This window comes from Phalacrocorax aristotelis, chromosome 21 (assembly GCF_949628215.1).
Source record: "Phalacrocorax aristotelis chromosome 21, bGulAri2.1, whole genome shotgun sequence".
Taxonomy (NCBI): domain Eukaryota; kingdom Metazoa; phylum Chordata; class Aves; order Suliformes; family Phalacrocoracidae; genus Phalacrocorax; species Phalacrocorax aristotelis.
Window position 1 is genome coordinate 356,874 of NC_134296.1, and position 24,197 is coordinate 381,070.

The 24,197-nt window shown below is 54.3% G+C and overlaps 1 protein-coding gene, 2 long non-coding RNA genes and 2 other non-coding genes across 5 annotated transcripts in view; 1 reads left to right on the top strand and 4 right to left on the bottom strand.

Annotated features, from left to right (window-relative positions):
• The window catches only part of LOC142067111 (voltage-dependent L-type calcium channel subunit alpha-1S-like), a 65,392-nt gene that overhangs the window by 3,106 nt on the left and 38,089 nt on the right, over window positions 1-24,197 (bottom strand). The window contains exons 28-37 of the mRNA XM_075115410.1: window positions 5,332-5,438; window positions 5,005-5,089; window positions 4,243-4,310; window positions 3,598-3,659; window positions 3,391-3,431; window positions 3,041-3,134; window positions 2,373-2,457; window positions 1,688-1,800; window positions 934-1,101; window positions 484-573 (exon numbers count right to left, since the gene is read on the bottom strand). Coding sequence (XP_074971511.1) covers window positions 484-573; window positions 934-1,101; window positions 1,688-1,800; window positions 2,373-2,457; window positions 3,041-3,134; window positions 3,391-3,431; window positions 3,598-3,659; window positions 4,243-4,310; window positions 5,005-5,089; window positions 5,332-5,438 — 913 coding nt within the window. The remainder of the gene's footprint in view (window positions 1-483; window positions 574-933; window positions 1,102-1,687; window positions 1,801-2,372; window positions 2,458-3,040; window positions 3,135-3,390; window positions 3,432-3,597; window positions 3,660-4,242; window positions 4,311-5,004; window positions 5,090-5,331; window positions 5,439-24,197) is intronic.
• On the bottom strand, window positions 7,756-12,541 carry LOC142067120 (uncharacterized). Its single transcript, XR_012663906.1, has 3 exons — window positions 12,136-12,541; window positions 11,491-11,598; window positions 7,756-10,428 (listed from the first exon to the last, which is right to left on the bottom strand). It is a non-coding gene; the product is annotated as an uncharacterized LOC142067120 (long non-coding RNA).
• On the bottom strand, window positions 9,207-9,291 carry LOC142067408 (small nucleolar RNA SNORD45). Its single transcript, XR_012664021.1, has one exon. It is a non-coding gene; the product is annotated as a small nucleolar RNA SNORD45 (small nucleolar RNA).
• On the bottom strand, window positions 11,257-11,339 carry LOC142067436 (small nucleolar RNA SNORD45). Its single transcript, XR_012664048.1, has one exon. It is a non-coding gene; the product is annotated as a small nucleolar RNA SNORD45 (small nucleolar RNA).
• On the top strand, window positions 12,652-14,727 carry LOC142067125 (uncharacterized). Its single transcript, XR_012663911.1, has 2 exons — window positions 12,652-13,304; window positions 13,840-14,727. It is a non-coding gene; the product is annotated as an uncharacterized LOC142067125 (long non-coding RNA).

Here is a 24,197-nt window from a genome sequence, read left to right on the forward strand (position 1 = left end):
CCCCGCCGAGCTCCCGCTGCCTGCTGTGCCTGCTCTCCCCCTGGCAGGCGTGAGAGCGCCGCGGGAGAAGGGGCGTGCTATGGTGGGAGGAGAGGACACTGTCCAGCCTGCCAGCAGGCCGCAGCATGGAGCGACGGTGCTGCCCGACGCCTCTCGCCACCAGGCCGCCCTGTTTCTCCACGGCACAAAGACGCTGCTTGCATGGAGTGGGCGCACGTGCAGCTGCCTCTGCTGAAGGCACCGGGCGCAGCCAGGGATCTCTCGGGACTCGTGCTCCTACGGGCCTGACCCTGCCCTTGCTACCCTCTTGCTACCACCACTGCGTGCTACTCAGCCCTCCCAAGCCCGCAGGTCTCTCTCTCATGACGGTGGCCTGGGCCCCTCTGCCCAGGGAGAAAAGAAAGCATGCGTGCCCTTCCTCCATGGACTTGCAGGCAAACCTGCTGTGCTCCCTGGCATCTCGTCCCCGTGCGTGGAGCGTACCTTCAGAGGGAAGGTCTGAATAGCCTCTTTTGCCACGTTGTACGTGAACGTCCCAAGGAGAGTTTCCTCTTCTCCGTCCGCATCCACTCCCTCAGGGGCAAAGCACAAGGAGAGCCGCTCAGACTCATCCCGACAGAGAGGCAAGGTACGCGCTGGCTCAGCCCTGTTATCCACCCACCCTCTCCTGGGGCTCGAGCAGCAGCCTAGCACCGGGTATGGTGGAGCTCAGTCTCCGCTTTGAGATTTGGTCAAGAACCCAGAGGTGCTTGGCCAGAACAAACCTTAAGAGGGATGAAACCTCTCGAGCCCCTGAAGCGTCCCGCGAGGGCACTGCAGTGCTCGCGAGAGATCAGGACACAAACCCCAGAAGATGCACAAAAGCAAGCAGGGCCCTGTCCTGGCTTTGCCCCAGGGTCAGATGCCCGCCAGAAGCGCCCAGCAGAGACTTACAAAGACAACGACGTCTCTGGGGGCGCTGATGACGGTCCCAGATGGAGACACGTCTTTGGAGATGTGCTGCACAGTGACGGCAGTCAGATGGACTCGTGCTGGCAACCTGATGACCACCTGGCCCTGATGCCCTTGGAAAGGCCAGCAGTTTCCTGGGGAAACATCCGCCTGCAACCAGAACGCGACAGCAGTGAAGTGTGAGAGAGCACTGGGGCCAACACCACTGCCCATGTAGCTCGAAGCATAGGCGCCAGCATGTCTGTGGGGCCTATTTCAGCTTGAAAATGAGGTGCCTGTGAGGAACTGGACAGAAGTAGGAGGCCCCCTGCCCTGCCTGACAAAGGGGGTCTCAGTATTAGGGAGCAGAGGAGAAGAGTGGTTACGAAAGCATCCTAGTCAGGCCCGCGCAGAAACACGTCCCTGCCCAGCGGCTCTGCAGGGCACCCGCCACCTTCCGCCCACAAAAAGGCACAGTTAGGGGTGAGTGTGGAACCAGGGTCGCCAGGGAGGAAGGCTTTCACCCAGCTGTGGCAGAGGACTGTGGGCAAGATGCAGCAGTTCACCTCTGTTCACCTCCCCAGGGGAACCACGGATCTCTAGCAAGCCCAGCCCTGTGTGAGAGCTTTGGTGTCCGGAACCTGAGCAGCACGGTGGGCTTGACCAGTACCACTGGCCTGAGGGGAGAGCCCCTGAGGTCAGTCCCCAACTTCTCAGGAAGGAAGGACACCTTCCCTGAAGATTTCTGCTACGATACCTGCAAAATAGTCTCAGGAGGCTTGGCAGCGCGGAAGAACCATAAAACCCTGCAGCCCCAATTCTCTTGGCAGTCGTAGGTCTCGGAAGTTCTCTGCCTGTCAATGGTGGCACCTGTAAGGAAGGGAGAGCAGATGACTGCTAGAGGCCGCAGACTAGAAGGGAGCTGGTGCTCAGGCAGTATTTGTGACGCCGCCGTCCAGCTCCACGTCTGTCAGTCCTGTCCTCATCACCACGCTGGGGGCGGGGGGGTGCCCAGCTGCACAGAGCAATGACGGCAGCCCCATCTCTGGTGAGTGCTTCTCTCACAGCACCACGAGGAGAAGGTCTGAGGGCTCTGGGAGCCTGCAGGCGCCCACGAGCATGACAGCAGACCAAAGCTGAGGGCTTGGAGCATGAGCAGCAAAGGACGGCCCAGCCATTCCCTTTGCAAATGCAGCGGAGAGGAGCAGAGCCCCTCCATCAGCACAGGAAGACGTGCGGGGGCAGCGCCAAGGGCACCTGTGCGGAGACCAAGGGCTTGACTGGGAGGGAGTCTGAGCGACCCACTCTGCCACAGCCTTGCTCTTGGACCCCGTGAAGGATTTAAGCTGCCCCATTCTGGAGAGCGGCGCCTGGAGCACGGGCTCCTTTGGGGAGTGCTACAGGCAAGCGCAGGGCAAGGACTGGGCTGCTTGTGTCCATACCAGAGCTTTCCAGGGCCCAGTCAGACATCTCGACGTAGGCACCCAAAGCCTTCTTGGACGCTGCCTGGTTCACTTCCTGAGCTTCCTGGGAATGCCAGAAATCAACACAGAAAAGGACCACATCAGCAGGCAGTGCAGCGTGGCTCCTAGCGCCCACAGAGGCAAAGGGTCAGTGTCAGGAAGGCAAGGCAAGCCTTGTCCACAGAGCTGCAAGACTCTCTGCTGCTGGCGTGAGCCGTGAGGACTAGGAAGATTATCTGTGGCCATGGCCATGGCCATGACCCCAAGGTGTGCTGATGTGGGTCCCCACACCACCGTCCACACCCTCTGTGCTCTCCAAGTCAGGAGGGGGAGAGGCTCAGGCCCTGTAAGCCATGGCTGGCACTGTACGTGTGCCTGGGTGCCACCACCGCCTCAGGAGCCTGCTCAGAGGAGCCAGAGGCACCAGCGCACCTAGGAAAGGCTCTCAGGAGTCCTCTGCTGCCTGAAGCGGCCTCATTTTGCTGGGGCTGGAGAGGGGCCTGTGCAGTGCAGAAGCTCACCCAGCAAGCTGCTGGGGCAAAGGCTGGGTTGCTGCAGTCAGCAGTCTGACCCCACCAAGAACCCTGAAGAAAATGTTCTCAGGGGTTCTGCCCAGCCAAGCCTCCCTCCCCAAAATGCAGGATCACCTTCAAACTGCGGATCTGTGCCCTCAGCCGAGCCACCTCCTCCAGCAGAAAGCGTGTCTTTTGGGTTTCCTCCGCCACCAAAACGGGCAAGTTCCTGCACGACAGGAAAGCCGATCTGGTCAGAGAGCGGCCCATTGCCTCTGGGGAGCGTCTGAGCTCAGCAAGAGGAGAGAGAGACACGTGTGCTTTCCCTGCTTTGCCAGTGCTTCCCTTCCGCACCAGGCTGAGCAAAAGGCAAAGGCAGGAGGGAAGTACGGGAGCCCTGGCTGTTAGGAAAGTGAGTGCAGGTAGCACGAGGTCGGCTGACGCTTCTGCACAGAACCAGTTCCAGCTCAGGAAACCTCTCTTACCACAGCATCTTCAGGTTTGCCGACGACACACGTGTCAGCTCCTGGGAGGGAAAAATGCTCCGTTAGAGCATCTGCTACCAGAGTTGCCGCGGCTTCCCAGGAGAGGCTTCCCTAGGAAGGCACAAGCTGCCGCTTCTTTGGGTCAGCCTGCGTGGCAGCAGCACAGCCTGTGATTCCTCCAGCCACTGCCAGCAACGAGTCACTGACCTCTATCAGTCCCTTTGCCTGCGTTGTCCACACCGGCAGCGAGGTCGCGCAGTAAGCACCAGCTGCAATTCCCATCACCGAGAGACGGTTATTTTAGCGGAGTTGCTAGCCATCCCCCTGCAGCTGCGTTGTCGCCTGCCTGGTGCCCTGGGGCTGGGCAGCAGGTGAGCTGAGGAGGTGGGGAACGTGGGGTGCAGAGAGAGGACGCGCCTCTGACCGGGAGCCATCAGCCCAGGCTTGAGGGGACTGCGTAGCCGTGGCCTTCAGGTGTGCTCGGTGCCCCAGAGCTACTCCCCATTTCCCCTCACTGCTTCGGTGAGCACCGAGGCTGGGCTGCATGGGCTAGGAGAGGTACCTCTCCATGGGTCCCCCTGCACGGCCCCTCCCGTCTGGGAATCCCCAGCTCAGGCTTGGAAAGAGCTACGCCCTTCTCTCGCAGACTTGCAGACTAAGCAAGCCATTTGGCCCAGTGGCCAGAGCAGCAGCACGGCTGGGAGGCTACCAGTCTTACCGGTAGTCCAAACGCCAGTGCCAGTCAAGGACCTCCTCAGGACGCACCCGCACCACGGGCGTTTCACACATACTGGCCCAAAAGGAAAGCTGGCATCCAGCACAGCCAGGCTGTGTTTGCTCATGAAAACTCACCCAGAGCCACTGGGAGCCACAGGAAGAAGACTTTCAGGAACCTCTTGCTCTGCGGGCCCATCTTTTGCCTAGAAGAGAGTCCTTTGGGTGTCAGTACTGCAAGTCTTGGGCAAACCCCCTCACCCGTGGATTTCCCTCCTCAGGCCCTAAAGCCATTGCTTTGCACGCCTTTCCACACCATTCAACGCTGCAGGCAGATCTTCCCCAAACGAAGGGCTCCAGGAGCACCTTCCGAAAGGGAATGAAAATCATGCAGGGAAGTAGAGGGGTTGAGCAAATGAGGACTGCTTTTCAGTAGTTCTTCTGGTGTGGACCTTGCTCTCTCTCTTTGGCTGATAGAGCAGGCCTGTTCTCACTTGCAGTCACACAGATTGCTCTTAGGGGTGTTTCTCCACACAGCTGGGAAGCGCAGGGGCCTCGTCTGGCTTTCCTTCCAGACCTGTGTGGTCTCTTGCCAGAGCTGGGGAAGACCCTTGCCCTGCGGAGGCTTGGCTGTGCTCCTGAGCTTCTGGCTATACGGCGGTTTGTCCTACTACATCTCCGGGAGGGTTCTGGGGCTCCGGCAAACGCCTGGGAGTGGGGCTGCCAAGGGGCTTTGCTCTTGGCTCTCCCCGAGAACGGGCACCGCACAAACTTTGGCGCACGAGCGGGAGCCCCGGGCTGCTGGGTGGGGAACACCCTCTGCTCTCCCCCTTGCTTGGGGGAAGGGACATCCCCCTTCTCCCCCCGCCCCCCACCACAGCAGAAACAGGTAGTACGTACCTGGCAAAGATGCGTGTGCTCAGCAGATGTCTCCACAGGGAGACAAGGGCACCTGCCGGATGCCAAGCCAGGCTGAGGACCGCCCCTGGGCAAAAAAGCCAGAGAAAAGTTAGGCCTGTCTCTTGAGGTCTCTTCTCTAGGATGCCCAGCCACACGTGTTTGAGCTCCCTGCGGGAAGGCGGGCACCCAGTCCTACGCACTCCCTCCCTCCCTGGGGCAGCCTGCACTTCTCCTGCCTCTCGTGACATTTGGCCAGAGCTCTGGCACAGCGCAGCTCTCCAAGTTCACCCCAGGGGACTTCACAGCAAGCAGCAGTGCTGAGCTTACTTGCAATTCCTGTGGCCTTGTTGCGCCACTTGGCAGGCCCTTGCGTGGCAGAGCAGGGAGCCGAGGTGGAAGGGACCGTCACCAGCTCCACCTCCACGCACGGGTTCCTGTGGGAGGAAAAAGACAAATGCTGGTTGCCCACCATCGCCACGCCACGGGAGCCGAGGCGGGCAGGAGCAGCCTGAGCAGAGGCCCTTGTCAGAGGACGGGCTGCCCCAGCCCACCCGGCAGGACAGCCCTATTCTGAGCCCGTCACTCCCTGCTCCCTGGCACCAACTGCCCCTTCGCAGACAGCTCTCGGTGGCCGTCTGGGGAGAGGGCACAGGCTGCTGTCCCCCACCGTGGGCCGTCCCCCACCATGGGCCACACCCCTCCTCCCTGGTCACTGGCATTCTCCCGACCCCTCTCCTCCCCGCACAGCTGCCCCACCACAGCCAGGCAGGACCCCGCCTCAGCATCCCAAGGGGGGGGCAGTGTCAGGTCCCAGGGGCTGGCCTGATGTGCAGCAAAATCTCCCTGCAAATCAGGGTGGGCTCTGACCCCTGCAGCACAAGGCTACCCCCTCCCCAAAGGCCCCTGCTGCACACTGGCTTCTGACGCCACTGACTACATTGGGCCACGGCCCTGCTACTCTGCCCGAACCTGACGCCCCAGGCAGGAGCAGCCCACTTCGTACCCGCTGGCCTGGCAGCAGCTCGGCCCCGCTGCCTCCCCTGCCAGCTCTTGTCTGGCATTAATCCCAACGGAGCCTTTGGAGGCCCCTTGGTGTCTTCCCTGGGGGGCCTTTCTCCTCGCCATCTCTGGGCCAAGGCAGGCTCCCCGCTCAGCTCTTCCCCCTCAGCCCCAGCAAGCGTGGCCTGCCCAGGCAAAACCAGCTCCAGTAGCAGCCACGTGCCTGCCGCCTCTCAGCAGGAGCGCACCTGCCCGGGCAACAGCCACACACATCTGTGGGCTCCTGCCCCACGCGCCACAGGGCTGTGCGGGTGGCCAGCTCTGAGCTCACAGTGGTGGCTCTGACGTCACACTGGGGCTCCCCAGGGCTGAGCCGGGAGGGGCAGAGCGGCTGCTGCCGTCCCAGGCGCTGGGAGCCCGTGCCTGTGGGCGCGCTGAACCCTGCCACGCTCCCGTGCCAGGCGGCTGCCTGGCCTGGCCTGCCGGGCAGGGTTCCATCTCTCCTGGGCACCCCCGGGAAACCAGAAAGGGTGCTGGAAAGGGGGCTTTGCTCTTGCCCCACGAGACAGCCGCTTCCAGCAGCGGTTCTCCTCTCGGAACCCTTTTGTGGGCCAAGAAGAAAAAGGGCCAGTAGACCGGAATGTGCTGTCAGGCGCCCAGCGGTACATCTGGTTAGCAAGGACTGTTTGTTTTCTTGCCCCTGCTGGTTCTGCCTCCGCTTCCCTCATTTGAAATGGCAGCGTGAGCATGCTCCTTCCTTGTCTTGCAGTGGCCTGGAGGGCCCAGGAGCAGAGGGGCACAGGCTGCGCTGAGGGCTCTGGGCAGCACGGCCCGTACCAGGCTCCCAGCCTGGCAGCACGGGGTCACAGGCTGTATGGAGCACGGCCCCGCCAAGTCCCACCTCACTGCCCGCTGGGAGCCCCACGCCGGTGCAGGGCCAAGCCGTGCTGGGGCAGTGCGGGGCTCCAGCTACACAGCCATGCCAGCCGCTTTAGCAGGGGAGCACAAGGCGCCCACTTCCCCCTGGGCAGCCCCAGGCTTGCCTGGGCCCATGGACCCGCCAGCGCAGCGGGCCGTCCAGGCAGCAGAGCTGCCAGTGCCGTTGATGACAGGAGGGCCCTGGCAGCAAAGGGTGCCTGAGGGGCTTGCGGCAGGCTGGGCAGCTCTCACACTCACGGGTCAGGGCGGCATTGGGCGTGATCCTCTGGGTAGGGACGGGCTTCCCTCATCCAGCTCTGGAAGGGGGCTCCTGTGGGAGCGGTTCCTGCCCCTGGAATGCTCCAGATGGGCTTTCCGAGTCAACAGAGAACGTGGCTGACTGGGACATCCTTGATGGAGAAGGCGCTATACCCCAGGATGCCATGTCCATGACAGCAACTGCAGGACGGAGAAACAAAGGGTTGCAAAAGGCAGCGCCTGTGGGAGCGAAGAGCCTAGCCTTAGCATTAGATGGTGGAGCCCACGATGGCAGCACCCCAAGGGCTGCGGAACCAGACAGCCTTTCTGGGAAGCCCAGAGGCGGTGGTCCGTCAGAAGGGAACACGGGTCAGGGAGCTCAAATTGGCAAGGGCAGAACAGAATAACGAGGGGCGAAACGCTCAAAACTTCCCCGTCGACAGTAACCAATGTGACACAGAAGGACCCCCAACAGAGAGCAGCGAGATCTAGAACGGGGATGCGCACGGGCTGAGGAACGGGGTTTCCGACAGGCCAGTCACACAGGCTCTCGACACCCGTTCGACAGAAACTTGGCAACAGCCTGGGTGCCGGGAAGGTGCTAGGCCAAATTGTTCCCTCCGCTCCTGCGGCCCCACTACCGGGACAGTGAGGGAGGAGCTCCGAAGCCTGGGAGCCCCGAAGAGCTGGCCCAAGGCTTGCTGCTCGACCCACAACCCGGGCCTGCCATCTGCCCGGCTGCCGCAGTGTCACCGAAATCAGGAACAAAACTCCGTAACATCAATGTAGTGATATCCTGAAGAAAATGGTCGTTTTGGAATTCTCCGCTGAGCCACAAGAACGAACTACGTGAGCTTGGCAAAACAGAATTTGATGGCCAGAGTCGGGAACTGAGAGATAGAGAAGCACTTGTTTTACCACTATTTCCTTGAGGAGAGCTAAGAGACTGATCAAAGCAAACATCCCACCTCAGAAGCCGCAGAGAACTGGGCAATAAAGTGTATAGTTAAGGAGAAGAACTGGTTCTTCCCCCAGAGGGTGGTGGAGCCCCGGAACAGGCTCCCCAGGGAGGCCGCCACGGCACCAAGCCTGCCGATATTCAAGCAGCACTTGAACAACGCCCTCAGAGGCACGGTGTGAATTTGGGCTTGTCCTGTGCAGGGACGGGAGCTGGACTTGATGGTCCTTGTGGGTCTCTTCCAGCTCAGGACATTCTACGAGAATAGACGCAAACTGCACGGTGAGGAAAAATCGAGGTCTGAGTAGCGAATACAAAGATTTCTGAGGTAGCACTGACGTGAGCCAGTTCGCTCCTGGGACACAATGTCTTATGAACACAACAGTGCTGGTCTTGGGCCCCAGCTGGCTTTATGTTTTTTCTCCTAGCTCATGTCACCTGTAAAAACAGTAGTTGAGAATTTATTATAAAGAGCATAATAGAAGAAACAGCTGAAATGAAGGAATATTCTCGGGCCAACCCTGAAAAACGCTAACAACTTTAACTTTCCGTCCCTACAGTCAGCTGGAATCTTACAGTCGCCAGCTAAAATTCAAGTCTTACAAAAATGCAAAATGGAACCTACAAGCCCAACACACAAATATATTATCTACCTTTTTTTTCCCCCCCTCAAAAAACAAGTCTGAACACGTGACTGTTGACTGTGATCAAAGGAAGATGTGACATGACCCTTCAAACATTCTGGATGCGTAGGTGGGACTAAACCGTGTTTGTGAATTAAGAATATGCATGCTCATTAAGACAGGCGGGTTACATTTACCACCAAACCTCTACATCAGCATTTGCCAACACTGTTCAGCTTTGAGTACCCAGAGCTGCGATCAGTTAACGTGAGAGCACCTCCTAGTAACATCCAAGTATTAAACTAACAACTATACCTCCCTAGCGCGTAAACGGAAGGAAGCTCAAATCGCGCCCCCTTCTCCTTACGCTGCCTTAGAACGTGACAGGCATTTGATTCCAGGTTGAAAAAGCGCCACGGTCACAGTCTAAGGAAACTGGAGTTTCCCAGGTCTCAGAGTAATTCTAGAGCTAAAGTGGTGACAGACATCACCTTTACATCAGATAATACATGCCAACACTCATCACTGACCCGAGAAGGCCACCTCCTCCTGTCCTGCCCAAGGGTTTGAAACCCAACACACTTTCTTCCCAAAATGGGACGCTACAAATAAATAAGATAACACCGTTAAGGCATTACTTGAGATGGGACTAGAAACACATTACGCGAGCAACCAAGCACTTGTCTGGAAGCACTGGAGCCTTTCGGGTACTGTTTTTCACCACAGTTTACTCGAGAAGAAATATAACAGGCAGAACAGATGCTGAGAAATTTCAGCTACCCTGGAGATAGCTGTGGTGAACAATAAGATTGAGACTAAGTGCTGCTTCTCAGCGGGAAAGTACCCACCAAATAAATACAGTGCTCAGACTGGTATAATTTGTGAGTGATACGGAGGCAAAAAAAAAAAAAGCAGACGTGAGGAACATAAGACCCGACTACAACCTTTCTTTTGTGTAGTACTGAAGTGTAAACACACTACACACAAAAACTATAGGTATTACGTGAACGTACAGGTCATGTCGTCATTACACAATTACTTTAATACTCACTAATATTATTTCTGTCCGTACCAGTACCTATAAAATCCAAACCTTTACTCATCCTCTGGCCGTACGCATCTTTCACCTCAACATACACCAAGAAGCATTCGTAAACTCCAAACGTGACTACCTACAAATTCCAGTAAAGCCTGCAGCTAGGACATATTTAGAGAAGACTGTGCAAAATTCGTGAAGAATACAGACAACATCACCAGTCAAGCAACTGAAAAAGCACGACGTTCCCAAATTCGACAACTTCTTGAGAAGAGGAACCGTAAACCTTTGCCCGTTGCATTATGTTTTTTTTCCTCGGTAACACACCAAAATAGTTTTTGCCGTTGGTATCCAACAGCACCTGGTTCCTAAGCCCGCAATCATCACAATCACTGACTCAAAGGCGCTGTCTCAACAACTACCCTGTTACCTTTACCTGGATGTGCTGAGGGTCGACAGAAGACGAGGATCAGGACCTGCGCCGGCACTTATTCCACCACATTCGCGCTGTCAGGGTTTGAGGAATGCCAGAACTTCGTCCATCTCCATTCGGTGCAGCCATCCCACGAGATCCACTGCTGTCTGCCCCAGGAAACACTGCCTGCCCTCAAAGACTCCAACAGACTGCGTCCCTAAGCGGGGCATTATTTTAGTCCTTCATCAGATAAGCGCAGCATCAAACCAGAGCAAGGAAAATGCCTTAGTTAACCCTTACAAAGCCTGCAGGGCATCACATGCTTCCCAACCCATCAACCACTCGGGATGTGCGAACCACGCACAGACACGACCTGCAGTACACACGCCTACGCTACTACACTTCCCTCCTCCCCTCTATTTTCTGCTCTAGAAGTACCAAGCTCAATGCCAAGGTAAACATGTGCAAGTAGTAAGGCACCAATTCACTCTAGATCAGCGGCTATTACCTTAGCGCCCAGACAAACGCTCAAATCCCCACGAGTCTCAAAAGTAACAACTCTAACATTTAACGAAACTTACCGGCAAGGGCCAAAGCTGCCACCACCAGCAGCTGCACTAGGAAGGCAATTCTCATACGCGCGTATATCTATCTCCCCTTCTTCTATTGTTTACCTCTGCTACCCGTAAGCATTACTTTCTCGATGCAGCACTTTAAGCCACGTCTTTTCCGCACGGCAACAACAATCGTAAGCAATAGTGCCTCCAGCTGCCTTGCGGGCACTAAACACGACTGCCAGCTTTTCCCCCCTCCAGACATAAGCAGTTATTGACGCTTTCTGCCTCCTGGAACTGCAATGCAATTACTGGGGGCTACGTCTGGTAACCTCTGCCTCCGCCTGATGCTGCTAGTTGCCATGTTCATCAACCCAAAGAACAACAGGGCAGTGCTGCGCCCCCATTCAGGACAGTGGCCTTCAAGGGAGACACGTGGAAATACAGCTGCAGCCTCCTTGCAGACAGAGAAGCAACAAGTACTTTGTTCCCGGGTCTCAGAGTAATTCTAGAGCTAAACTGACCGTCTTCAGGTTTATACTCAGATAATACATGCCAAGACCCACCACGGACCATGGGGAACTAACCTTTGTACGTCACGGGGGATGGCAGGGCAAGAGAGGAGCAGCTGGGGAGCTCGCACCCACACCCTAACACTCACCATGGGAATAAGGGTTGTCACACCTAAAAAAAGCACAGCTGTGCTGAAGTTAGCTCATACTCACACAACTGCCTTTCAGTGTCCCACACAAAGCTGCAGAGGCCAAGCGTTTCTCCAGAAGTAACGTGCTCAGGGCATCAGGTTTTCTTAGTGCGCCCTTTCATGGCATGACCTTTAAAAAGCACCAATAAAACATAAGTTCAGGTTCAAAAGGAGCTTTAAGATCATCAAGTCCAACCGTTAACCGAGCACTGCCAAGGCCACCACTTAAACCACGTCCCCAAGCACCGCATCTACAGGTCTTTTAAATACCCCAGGGATGGCGACTCCCCCACCTCTCTGGGCAGCCTCTTCCAATGCCTGACCGCTCTTGCGGTAAAGACGTTTCTCCTATTATCCAATCGAAACCTCCCCTGGCACAACTTGAGGCCATTTCCTCTCGTCCTATTGCTTGTAACCTGGGAAAGAGGGCTACCCCCCCCTCACTACAGCCCCCTTTTGGGCAGCTGCACAGAGCGATAAGGTCTCTCTTCCTCAGCCTCCTCTTCTCCAGGCTAAGCCCCCCCAGCTCCCTCAGCCACTCCCCAGCACGCTTGCTCTCCAGACCCTTCCCCAGCTCCGTTGCCCTTCTCTGGACACGCTCCAGCACCTCAAGCGCCTTCTCCGCCGGGCACGTTCCAGCCGCTCTGCCCCAAGCCTGGAGCCTTGCCTGGGGTTGGTGTGACCCAAGGGCAGGACCGGGCACTTGCCCTTGTTAAACCTCGTCCAGTTGGCCTCGGCCCGTCGATCCAGCCTGTCCAGGTCCCTCTGCAGAGCCTTCCTGCCCTCGAGCAGATGCCAGCCGGGTGGGTCAGGGCCAGCTCGGAGGGTTTCCAGCCCGGGAGCATTTCGGGCAACGCCGCAGCAGCACGTGCCTGCTCGGAGACGGATCTTCCTCCGCCTGCCCGGACCGCGGGCACGTTCCCGCCCTCCTTCCCGGCCTGCCCGAGCCCTCCCGACGGAGCGAAGGAAAACCCCCGATGAGCCCGAGGCGAACCCCAGCTCGCCGCTGACCAGGGGTCCCCCGGCGCCCGGCCCGACCCAGGCGGGCTCGGCCGCACTGCCCGACCCGGGCCCACCGCAGCGCAGCGCAGGGCGCGGAGCGGCCGAGCCGGAGCCCCCGCGCCGGAGCCCCCGCGCCGCCCCAGGGCTCCGGCCGGGCCGGGCCGGGCCGGGCCGGGCCCCTCCCCGCCGCGCCGCGCCGCGCCGCGCGCAGCACCGACCTCGGCCGCCGCCCGCGCCGGAAGGGCGGAGCGCCCGGCAGGGCCCCGCTAGGGCTGCCGGTGGCGTTCGCCTGACCCGCGCCGGCGCGCTCGGGCGGGACCCGGCGGGCGGGACTCGGCGGCCCGCTGCGCGGAAGGACCCCGCCCGGAAGCGGGCGCGCCGCAGCGGGCGCCGCGGCTCTGGGGAGGGGCTCAGCCCAGGGAAGGGGGGCGACGGCGCTGCCCTCGGAAATGAGCCCTTTCCTTCCTAAGTAACGCTCTTACTTCGACTGCGCCGTTAGCGGTATCCTGAAGAAGACGGAATTTGGGGAATTTTCCGTAAGCCCTAAGAGTGAACTCCGTGAGCCCGGCACACAGACTTTGGCGGCCGGAGTCGGGAACTGAGAGACAGGGAAGCCCTTGTTCTACGACTCTAGCCTTGAGGAGAGCTGAGACACTGATGGAGCAAACGTCCCGGCGCAGAAGCCGCTGAGAACGGGGCGATAAAGTGTATAGTCAAGGAGAACAACTGATTGGGATGCTGACAAGAACTAAAGCAAAGTGCCCTGTACGGGAGCTACCCTCGATATAGCAGTAAAAATCAGGCCCATACGCCGGCAACCGCCCCCTGTCTCTAGTAAGCAAGCCCCTTACTCCCTGAGCACGCGCGGTGAATTAAAAGCGAGCTGTACCTTTACATCGAGGCGAGAAAGCAATGAACCAATTATTAGTTGAGGCGTGTGAATATTAGCTGTGACTGACACATTTAACTGTACAAATGCCTTGCAGTTCCTCGGGGTGGGGTGCAGCTTTGTGGGTTACCACCTAGCACCCATCTTTGCACAAAAATTCATCAAATAAAACGACTCCGCCCTGTGTGGAGTTTGGTGTTCTGCACGCCAGGCGGACGAACCCGCCTTTCGGGGTAACGTTAGTTACCAACGCTGGGCTCTGGCAGATGCCATCCGTGCCGGGCGGGAATGCCTTTCTGAGACTCTGAATGAACAAATATGCGTAACGCTGGCTGGCACCGAGCAATGGAAAACAATGCTCTTTTCTGGGCCTGGATTTTGGGTCTGGGGAAGGGGTTGGGGGCATGTTGGGGAGCTTTGGTGTCTTTTTCAATACAGCAAATACTTGTCCAGCATGTCACAGTATTAATCTTCCCGCAGGTAAATAAGACGGCGGTTTACAGCCACGAAGCACTCTCTGAGCCATGTAGACGTCACACCTGGTGACAGGATTTGTACCGTCCAGCACTATATTCGGAGGGTGGGTGACGGGGTCTGTAGTGAAGCAGGGGCGTTTTGGTGTGTAGCTGTACATAATTTCACAGAGGGTTCAGTTGGGAAGGGACTTCTGGAGGTCACCCAGTGCATGCCCCCTGCTCAAGCAGGGCCACCCAGAGCCCACGTCCCAGGCCCATGTCCAGTTGGGTTTTGACTGTCTCCAAGGATGGAGACTCCACAACCTCTCTGGGCAGCCTGTGCCAGTGTTTGACCCACCCTCAGAGTAAAGAATAAAAAACCCAAAACAAACCAGAAAGTATGTTTTCTTGTGTTCGGGTGGGATTTCGTGTGTTTTCATTTGTGCCCATTGCCTCTTGGCCTGTCGGTGGGCACCACTGCAGAGTGCGTGGCTCCCTCTGCTTCCATACCAGGAGTTCCTGTTCATGCACGTTGATGAGATCCCCCTGAGCCTTCAACAGGCTGAACAGTCCCCGCTCTCTCAGCCTCACGCTCCAGACCCTTCATCATCGCCGTGGCCCACCCTTGGACCGTCTCCAGTATGTCCGTGTCCTGGACACGGGGATCACAGCACTGGACGCTGCGCTCCAGGCGCAGCCTCACCAGCGCTGAGCGACTTCCCCAAGAAGTCCGGGAAAGCGCACCCTGCCAGCACTGAAAGAAGGGCCTGTCCAAGTTAAAAAACAAAATCTCACAAAAATCCCTCCTTCTCAGCTGTTCTTGCCGCAAATCTGGTTAAGTGTGTATACGCTGATGGGTTTAAATGTACTGGATTTGAAATAAACAGGATGCTTTAAGTCATTCTTAAGGAAAGGCTACACAGTTTCACTTGAATCATCCTCACTGAACCGTCACTTGCTTAGGAAGCGTGGCCGTGAAAGAGGCCACGCGCTTGGGGCCGACATTCTGTTACTGCTGGGTAGTATCTAAATCCTTAAGACCGACGCGGGCGCAGGCAACCGCAGCGCAGGCCTTGGCGTTGCTGCGCTGGAAGGGCTGTTCAGCTGCCGGGGGCTGTAGCACAGCGAGAACCGCAGTACAGCTGTAACGTACGACAGACACTGCACAACTTACCTGAGATAAAATTTAAATGATGCGGCGAGCAAAGTGAAGAAAAGCAACTGCACCTCGCTGCTTATAAACAGCTTTTTACCAGAACGCAGCAGTGCCCGTCAGAAATAGCATTTTGCTCAGCTAATTTTACCGCAAAAAAACCTTGTGTTGTGAGGTTCTCGTTTCTTGCCCCTGATTGTATTTGGGCTTTTGGGGTAATACCCAAGTTCAGAACAGCGTCTTTATAGAGGAAGATAAGGCAGCTTCCTACAGGTTCTTTCACATGGGGTCAGTTAAAACGGAAACATGTATAGAACGGAATGATCACGTTTCTTTCCTCTCACTATAATAAAATCACGTACCTGTATTTCTCAGGAGCTGTACTTTACATTCATCCGTAAAGAAGCAGCCTTCCCTAAGGTGCAAGAAGACAAGTATCTGCGTCATCAATGCTACAGGTTTCTTTGAGGCGCAGAGATAAACGCCCCGAATGAAAATTTCTGTCTGCTGGACCCAGGTGATTAAGACGGTTAAGCCACAGAGAAGAAGCCCTGTTATGCTGAGCCATGTGAGAACACAAACTACTTTCTGTCCGTACTGACTCATGGGCGTGTGCAAAATATCGGTGATCTGCAAGTAGTAATCCAGGCACCTTCGGCGAGAAAGAACACCTATCCGTGTTGTAATCTAGGAGAATGTTTCTGAAAGGTCTAGAAGCCAGTATCTAGTGGCTTTCAATTTTTTAAAAAGATGCAGGTTTCTCAAGGCCACACAACCACAGCGTTAGCATATTTGTTTTAGCAAGCGGTGGCCCTGTAGGTCACCGTGTGCTGTGACAAGGTGGTCCTGAGGAGACAGAATTGCTTTTTTAAATTTCCCTGAGATTTGTTTATTTGATATCCACCCAAACCCCAGTGTTAGAACAGTGGGACAAATCTGTATCGTCATAAACAATACAGAAACACCTAAAATCCAATTCCTTGTTGCATGCTGAATGCCTTCGCAGACAAAAAAAAAAAAAAAAAAGGAAAAAAAAAGTCTGACTTATGTTCCCTTTTTCGATCACATCAATTTTACAGGGAAGGTGTTTGCCTCTTCTCCCACCAAAAGCCAAAGATTTGAGCGAAAGGGAGTGAGTGGGGAAAGAGCACAACCAACCTCTTTGGAATTCAGAAATGTTTAGAAAACACCAAGTTTGTCAGTGAGAAGGGATGAAGTAAGAGAATGGCCGGGGAGTGCAGAAGTCGTGTTCTATCGTGTATGGAATAAAAACATTTGGAAGGAAAATGGTTTTCTCCACGTCTTTGTAACTGTGTTGAGAAGCGCACAAAAATCCTCTTCCGTGAGAGCACAGGGCGCCACAGCAGCCCCATGCGTGCTTGATACATTTCATTAAGCCTTCTGTTTGCCAACATCCTCACGAGATATGATCATCCTTTGAGTCTGAGCAGGCCCCTTGTAAATCCAAACAGAAGAATTGCAAGAATGTTCGCTGATCATTTTTTACAATATTTTAACCAGATCTTTCTACACTTGCTGTCGTGGTTTAGCCGGCAACTCAGCCCCACGCAGTCGCTCGCTCACTCCCCCACCGGTGGGATGGGGGAGAGAATCAGAAGGGTAACGCTCGTGGGTTGAGATAAGAACAGTTTAATAATTGAAATAAAACCAACAACAACAACAAAGCAATGGAAAGGAAAACAACGAGAGGCGCGAAACCCGGGGGGGTGGGGGGACGAACCACCGAAACAAACCACAGGCGACGCAGCCGCTCGCCGCTCGCTGCCCGCCGACCCGACGCCGCGCCTCCCCGAGCCGCAGCTGCCCCCCCCCCCTTAATATACTGGTCATGGTGTCACATGGTATGGAATGAACATGCCATTGGCCAGTCGGGGTCAGCTGCCCCGGGCGTGGCCCCGCCCCGCCCAGCCTCCCGCCGACGCGGCAGAGCGCGGGAAGCTGGAAAGGTCCCCGACCACCACAGGCACCGCAGTGAAGAGAATTAACCCCTTCTCAGCCAGAACCAGCACAGAAGCAAACACGGTTTCGGTATTGCCACCTTCCATTCGTGTACTGTTCCTGGATTCAGCCTTCGCTTAGAAAAAGGACTTGTGACCTAAATGGCAAAGCATTTCCCTCTCCTAACTGGCTTTCCAATCCATTACTTCCTCACAGAGATGCTGTCTGCATCTTCCGTAGACTGCGTTTGGTCTGGTGCCTCAAAGGATGGTAAGAAAAGCCGTATTCAGGACAGAAGTCCATACATTTCGGTGCCCTCTCTCACAGCAGCCGGGAGCAGATGCTCACATAAATTTAAGGAGCGAGGTCACGTTTCAGCATAGCTGTCTCTCTCTGTCAGCCGGCTGTACTGCCCACCTCAGTCAGTGACTCAGCCCTCGTTATAAGGCAACTGCAGTTATGCAGGTCTTATAACTAATTCATTAATTTTCCTAATTTCTACACTCAGATAAGAAAGAACAAAAGAAGGAAAGAAGGTAAGGGAGGGAGGAAACGAGGATGGGAGCAAGGGGGAGACGAAGGAGAAGAGAGAAAGAGACAAAAAAGAGAGAAACCCTCATCGTTGGTAAGCCCTCTTAGTCAGGAACACAAAATCTTGAGAGCGGATTATGCAACTAAATGGCTGAAATTCCACCTGTAATGGCCTTCTGCTAAGCTTTGTCTCTCCTAAGTCGTCAGCCTTTAAGTTCTCTACTTGCATTGCAGTACCGCAAAGTCCTCGTAGAGTTAACAATAGCCAGCACCCTTTCTACCTTAATAATATGCTGCTTTTAATTCCCCACAGCCACCTTTTTTCCCTAGCCTCCACTCCACACACCCTCACTCTTCACCATTGGTGATCCGGAGGAAACTGCTGCTGCTTCTGGAGTGATTTAGCAACCCTTGACACAGGAAGTCGGGTCTTTGCCCTTGCAATTGACTCTCCAGCCATACCTGGAAAGGCAATACGTGATGTCACTTCAGGAGTTAGAGAATGATTGAAATGGTTATAAAACCAAACTTGGTTAGTCTTTGAGAGCCCTGCGTGAAGAAAGCTGGGCACGAAAGAGATGGATCAATGACAATTCTGATGAGCTCGGTCTAGGGAGCTGTGGGAAGGGGAAGGAAACAAAGGGAGAGCTATGGGAGGGGAGGGGAATTTAGGGAGTTGGAGCAGGTGCTGGGAGCCAGGACTCCTCAGTTCTCCTTTCAGCTCTAGGACTGTGGTAAACTTTGCCAGATACAGTTCCTTACCCATTGTTCCCCACCTCTGTCAATAAGGATGTGGGCCAAAAGGCAAAGAGAGTTCCTAGAGGATGCCAGTACCTATTTCACCAGCCCTGCAAGGCCGGGGCACGTGCATGCCACAGACAATCCGGCAAACCCCAGCTCAATAGTCCAAAGGTCAGAAGTCAGGGACAGAGTTGCTGCAGGAAAGAAATTTAGCAATAGCATGGAGATTGTGCTTATGGTTGCCATAGGACTTGAGCTGGGATTTGCGTATGAGTAAAGGCTGTAAAAAACCCAAGAGCCACATTTACAGTAACATACAAGACTGAGTTTATAATTAAAAGAGAGTTACCTATGGGCGTTGTGAATGGAGTTTTTTAGATGACTTAAAGAATCACCGTCAAAGGTATTAGCAAAATTGGTTTTAAGAAGATATTGTGAAAGTGCGACTTCACAAAGTTCGATGGCAAGTTCACTCTATTAATTACTGCATGGAAGAAACATATAAAGGAAACATGAGTTACACTGGAGTTAAAATGATTCACAGAGAGACCATGGATGCAAAAGGGCAAGGAAGACCCTCCCATTGAGTCATGAGGTTCAGAGCAGAACCCCTTGCTGGCTAAACTCCTGATGGAGCTTAGGTGTGGCCTAGGTCCAACCTTAGTCTCAGACTTGGACAACGTTTTATGTCTAAGGGATTGTACATGCAAAGTTTACGTAACGTTTCATTAGCATCAATTCAACACACAATCAAAGTTACCAGGACAAAATCAAAGTCATCATACTACAAGGTTTTGTGTGATATCAGCTGCTTTCCAAATCTCTGCCCTTGGTGAAAGGTCTCTCTGCCTTGAGCGGCAACCCTGAGAGGTGTCCCAGCTCAAGGGGAGATCACCACCACACATCCACGCTGCCTAACCAGGAGAGCTCAAAGGTGGCTCACTTAGGCTGTCATATTTATGGGATAAAGTGGTTGGCTCGTAGCCAAATCGCGTGCGATGGACAAGGTATGCGTGAGACTCCTTGTACCCACAGCTTTCTTCCTGATAAATGATAAATGATCCTTAGGCAAGGCACCTGCTCTTGATGTGTCAATCACGTGATGGGTGTTCCAAGCTCATATGCACTGATGCCCTACGGTGGCAGTCTGCTGCTTCGTGGGTTTTTAGAGAACAGATTGAAACTAGAGGAGTTCGTGGGCCCGGCTACGGCTCAGGCCTTTACCTTCTCCGCAGCCTGCACCAAACCACCACTGTTGCATTAATAGTAGGAGTCTGAGGAGTGGCAAGGTTCAGACAGGACCCCCTTGCTTTCTAAAATCCTCCTCCGAGAGGAGTCTAGGTGCGGCTAGGTCCAGTCTTAGTCTCAGACGGTTTATTTTCTAAGGGTTGTAGAAGCAACCACTCATCAGAGTATTTGTTGTCAGTAACTAATCTGGCAGATGCCCGGCCTGCTCACGTTCAGTGAGAACCATCACGGCTAGATCAATGAATAGTGCGATTTATTAAAGCGACAGATACACAGGTTCTTTGGGTCACCGGTGATAAGATTGCTGGTTACAAGACGCACATAAATACCGAGGATATGAGTACACTGCTGGGCTACAAGTATGCTAAACAAATATGAAGCAACTCTACTATGAAGCAAAGCAACTCTAATACGTTAGAGATTTAAAGTGACTCTGTAGAGGTTTCCAATGTTACCCAAAGGCATCCCACCGCGGGGTAAGAGAAGCTCAGCCCATCGACTGGTCCCAGAAGTCAGAGTGGTACGCGATGGTATCTTCCCTGACACCCTCTTTCTCTTCACAAATTTCATACTATTCTTTATCTTTCAGGTGGAGCTTGAGTGACTCTAGTCATACATCCCTTTATTATGGCTGGCGTAAAATTTCCTCGCTTTGCTTTTAAAGATGTAGGCTAGAAAAATTCAAAGCGCGTGCCCAGTGAGGGGTGGCCGCACCTTAGAGGCGGGTAACTTTTGGGATGGAGGTGTGTTTTGGTATTAGAATGATATTATAGTGAGCAAAGTTCACCAAAAGGACAGCATTTAGTCAAAAGCATGACGGACCGTTGGCCCAGGGTCGCAAATGTGCAGCGTACCAGCTCCATGGTACCTGGAGTTCCCGTTTATCACAGAGCCCGGCCGCGATGCCCCCACACCGCTCCACCTTCCGGACAACTCCTCTCAGAGTCAGTACGCCAAGTTCTCCTGGCATTGCTGACATCTAAGGTTACCAGGGAACTTTCATGGAACGGCTTCCTCGCATGTCAGCTGCATTTCACCCTGAAAGCTTCTTCAGCGCTGTACCTTTTCTAAAAACATAAGCTCAGCGTCTAAGTCACCTCCAGCGATTATTCCACACACCACCAGTCTGGTCAAGGGGTCGAGCACATCCGTCACAATGGGTTAGGACCAGCCTTAGGTTGACTCTGTTGATGCAATTCAGAATTTTCCTATGATTTGAGGGTAGGTTTGCTATAGGGGCCATTTCTGGGTAATCGCAAGAAATTAGGCCACCCCAGGCTGCTCTAAATGAGGGTTTGGCTACACATGCATCGATTTTAGGGTACCATAGTTACCAAATCTTGAGCCGGTCACCAGCTCGGTGTTTGAGGTTAGGGATACTTCATGGATCAAAGGCTGTAGTTACCTCGTATGGATGTTGTAGTTTAACACCAGTAGGCTGCTAAGTTGCTTGATCTCTCTGCCCTGGAGGGATGGGGAAGAGGCTTGGAAGAGTAAGAGTGAGAAAACTTGTGCGTTGAGATAAAGACAGCATAACAGGTAAGGCAAAAGCTGTGCTCACAGGCAAAGCAAAACAAGGAATTAATACACTACTTCCCCTTAGCCACTTCCAGGAAAGCAGGGCTCCCAAGGCCTGGCCCTGGGAGCCCCGAAGAGCTGGCCCAAGGCTTATTGCTCGCCCCACAACCCGCCCTGCAGTCTGCCCGGCTGCCATGGCGTGACCGAAATCGGGAATAAAACTCCGTAACACCAATGTAGTATGAAGAAGCGGGCATTCTTTATTACGGTGCCAGACGCACAGGGGATAATTCCTCCTAGCGTGCATACCGCAAGGCGTGATAGACAAAGCTTAGATTGCTCGGTTATATACATATGCATTAGCTTTCCTGGAACTAATTCTAACACTTGCTTCCTAATTACCCGTGCGTTTTAAGTCCCTCAGAAGCCCCTCAAGAGGTATCGGGTGGTCCCTAGTGCTTTGCTGAAGGGGTGTTTTTTCTGTCCTTTCCATGAACTCTGAGTCCTTCTTCCACATATGGTCGTGAGTTGGCCCATCAAGTAATCTTGTCACAGTGTGTGGCAAGGTGTGTCGGTTTCACCGGGTGTTGTGACTCTTATCTAGATGGAGATGTCCATAGTTCCTTCTGTCTTGGTTTCGACTGGCGCCAGCTGCTAGGTCGTTTGCATCCCCGTCATGCTCGCAGAGATTACGTCCTTGAGTGCATTCTTGCCTAGAGGCCCCTCACAATATCAACCTCTGATATTCAGTTCACAATAACCTTTGTGCCTGACTGCTCAGGTGCCGATTCAGATCGGTGGTGGCAAGAATGATCCTCCAGCCTTCCTGCCTGTGCATCCTGAGCGTGAACCCTCTCTGCTTCTTCCCCAGCCTCAGCCACAACAGCCTCTGCTCCTCATCTCTCAACAACATATTCAAGACCACCTGTATCTCCTTCCACTCTGGGTCATGATTCTCCACAACAGTTTCCAATACCTTCGCCACCTTTGCCGCATCTTCCCCATACATTAGAGCCATCTCCTTCCAAGCCCATCAGCCTGCTACTGAGAAGGGTACTTCAACCCGCACCCACCCTCCTGTCGGACCCACGGCCTGCCTTAAGGGTGCTTGTAGCACTGCCCCCCGTCTCCTAGTTCTTCCTGCTACAGCACTGAAATTCCAGCCCCCCTTCACTTTCTATTACTAGCGATAGAACGAGGGGAGATGGCTTCACGCTGCATCAGGGGAGGTTTAGATCGGATATTAGGAACTACTTCTTTACTGCAAGAGCGGTCAGGCATTGGAACAGGCTGCTCAGAGAGGTGGTGGAGTCACCATCCCTGGAGGTATTTAAAAGACGTGCAGATGTGGCCCTTCAGGGCATGGTTTAGGAGACATGGTGGTGTTGGGTCGGAGCTTGGACTTAATGATCCTAGAGGTCTTTTCCAACCTTAGTGATTCTGTGATTCAGCACCACCATTTACACCCCCATATCCACTTGTCCAACTTCCCTGTTTCCACACTGATCGTTACCTCCCTGTAGACTTCCCTGTCCCGGAGCCACTAATCATCCCACATCATCTTCCTCTTCCACCAGCTCCTTGTATTTTACACCTCCTTTTACCAGTACTACATGCAGAACAACATCATGTGGGTGGTTTGTCCCAACATTGTTCTAAGGCCAAAACATTTGCATCCTTAGTAATCGATCCGCGATCTTTTCCCCTTTTCCAACCGCTGCTCTGCAACGTGAAAAACAAACCCACGTATGGGATCTCATCCCATTTTCCTTCTCTTTTGCAAAACATCATCGACTGCACTATGGTATTATTGCATTATAATATATATTATTTTAATATAGTAGTATTATAGTATTATATTTCAAAGTACAGATCGGCGACCAATGATTACAATATTCAGTTAACTGCTTCCTTGTGAGGGGATCGAACCCACCCCCACCCCCCTTCCAATGCTTCAGTCAACGCCCTAGAGGTGACTTCTTTAAGACCTTGCCTTTAGACGATTCCCCACCCATATTAAATGTGACTTCCAAAACAACTATCTGATCCGAACATGCAAAAATAAATCCATATTCTGATAACCACGCCAAAATTCAGAGACCAGTCAAGACAAGTAGCCAAACTGGGGACTCAAACCCCATTCAGTGGGACTCTAACCCGCTTGGTCAACTTCGGGGACTCGAAGCCCTTTCCAAACCAGGCAGGGGACTCGGACCCCCCCAACAAGAAAACATCCTTGGCAAAGTTCTTCTTCTCTTAATAACTGACCAAAACAACTATTACAAGCACCGGTACTTAAAACCAAATTATAACTACAATTTCCAATTAAACAACCTTTCCCCTCCTGCGCGGGCAGCCCTTTGGCTGGTACGTGAGGCATTCACGCCAGCAAGCGCCTCATTCCTTGACCTCTCGCCGGGCCTCGAACCCAGCGGCGGGACTCGAACCCGGGGCCCTGCCTGGCGCTCCGGGCGCGCCCGTAGCAACGTGCTCGTCCGTCGGCACGCGGCCGCAGCGGGGCGGGGCCAGAGAAGGGGCGCTGCGGTGGTTGGCGGGGGGCCCTGCCTGTCCCCGCCTGGCGGGCGCCATTGGCTGAGAAGCCGGGAAGAGGGTGGGCGGGCGCCTGGGGGAGCTCCTGCAGAGCCCGCGCGGGCCGGCGGGCGGGGCCAGTCGCCCTCTTGTGAACTGAAGCCGGGCCCTTCGGCCTGCCCTGGGCTGGGGCCACTTGCGGAGCCCCCAGGGGCGGCGGGAGGAGCGCTGACAGGCTGGGCCTCCCCTCTCTAGCTTCAGTCTTGGGAATGCTTCCTATCTTCCTCGTTTTTAAGAAAAAAATGGCATAGAAGTTGTAACATTTTCCACACGCTCCCGAATTCCCCTCCCGCAGTGTGGAACGTCTTGAGCACCCCACTTTGGAGACAAATCTTCTACAGTTCTACAGCCATCTCAATTGCCACATCTTTTAGATTTATTTGTTCTTCCTCCCCTTCTTCTTCTTTCTCATGTTTGACTTTTTTTTTCTCTCTGGTTTCACCTGGGGCTTTCCGGTTGCGCCATCTTCCCATGAACCTGCACTCGATAAATGCAGGTGTACGCTGGGTTTCCCCAGTTGCTCTTCACAAGAAGTTTGATAGACGGAAAGGCTCTGGGAAGCGGCGCGTTCTGTGAAGAAGAGTGGGAAAAGGAAACGGGGGTGTTAAGAGCGGCAGTGCAATCACCCCGTCTTTGCATGCCGG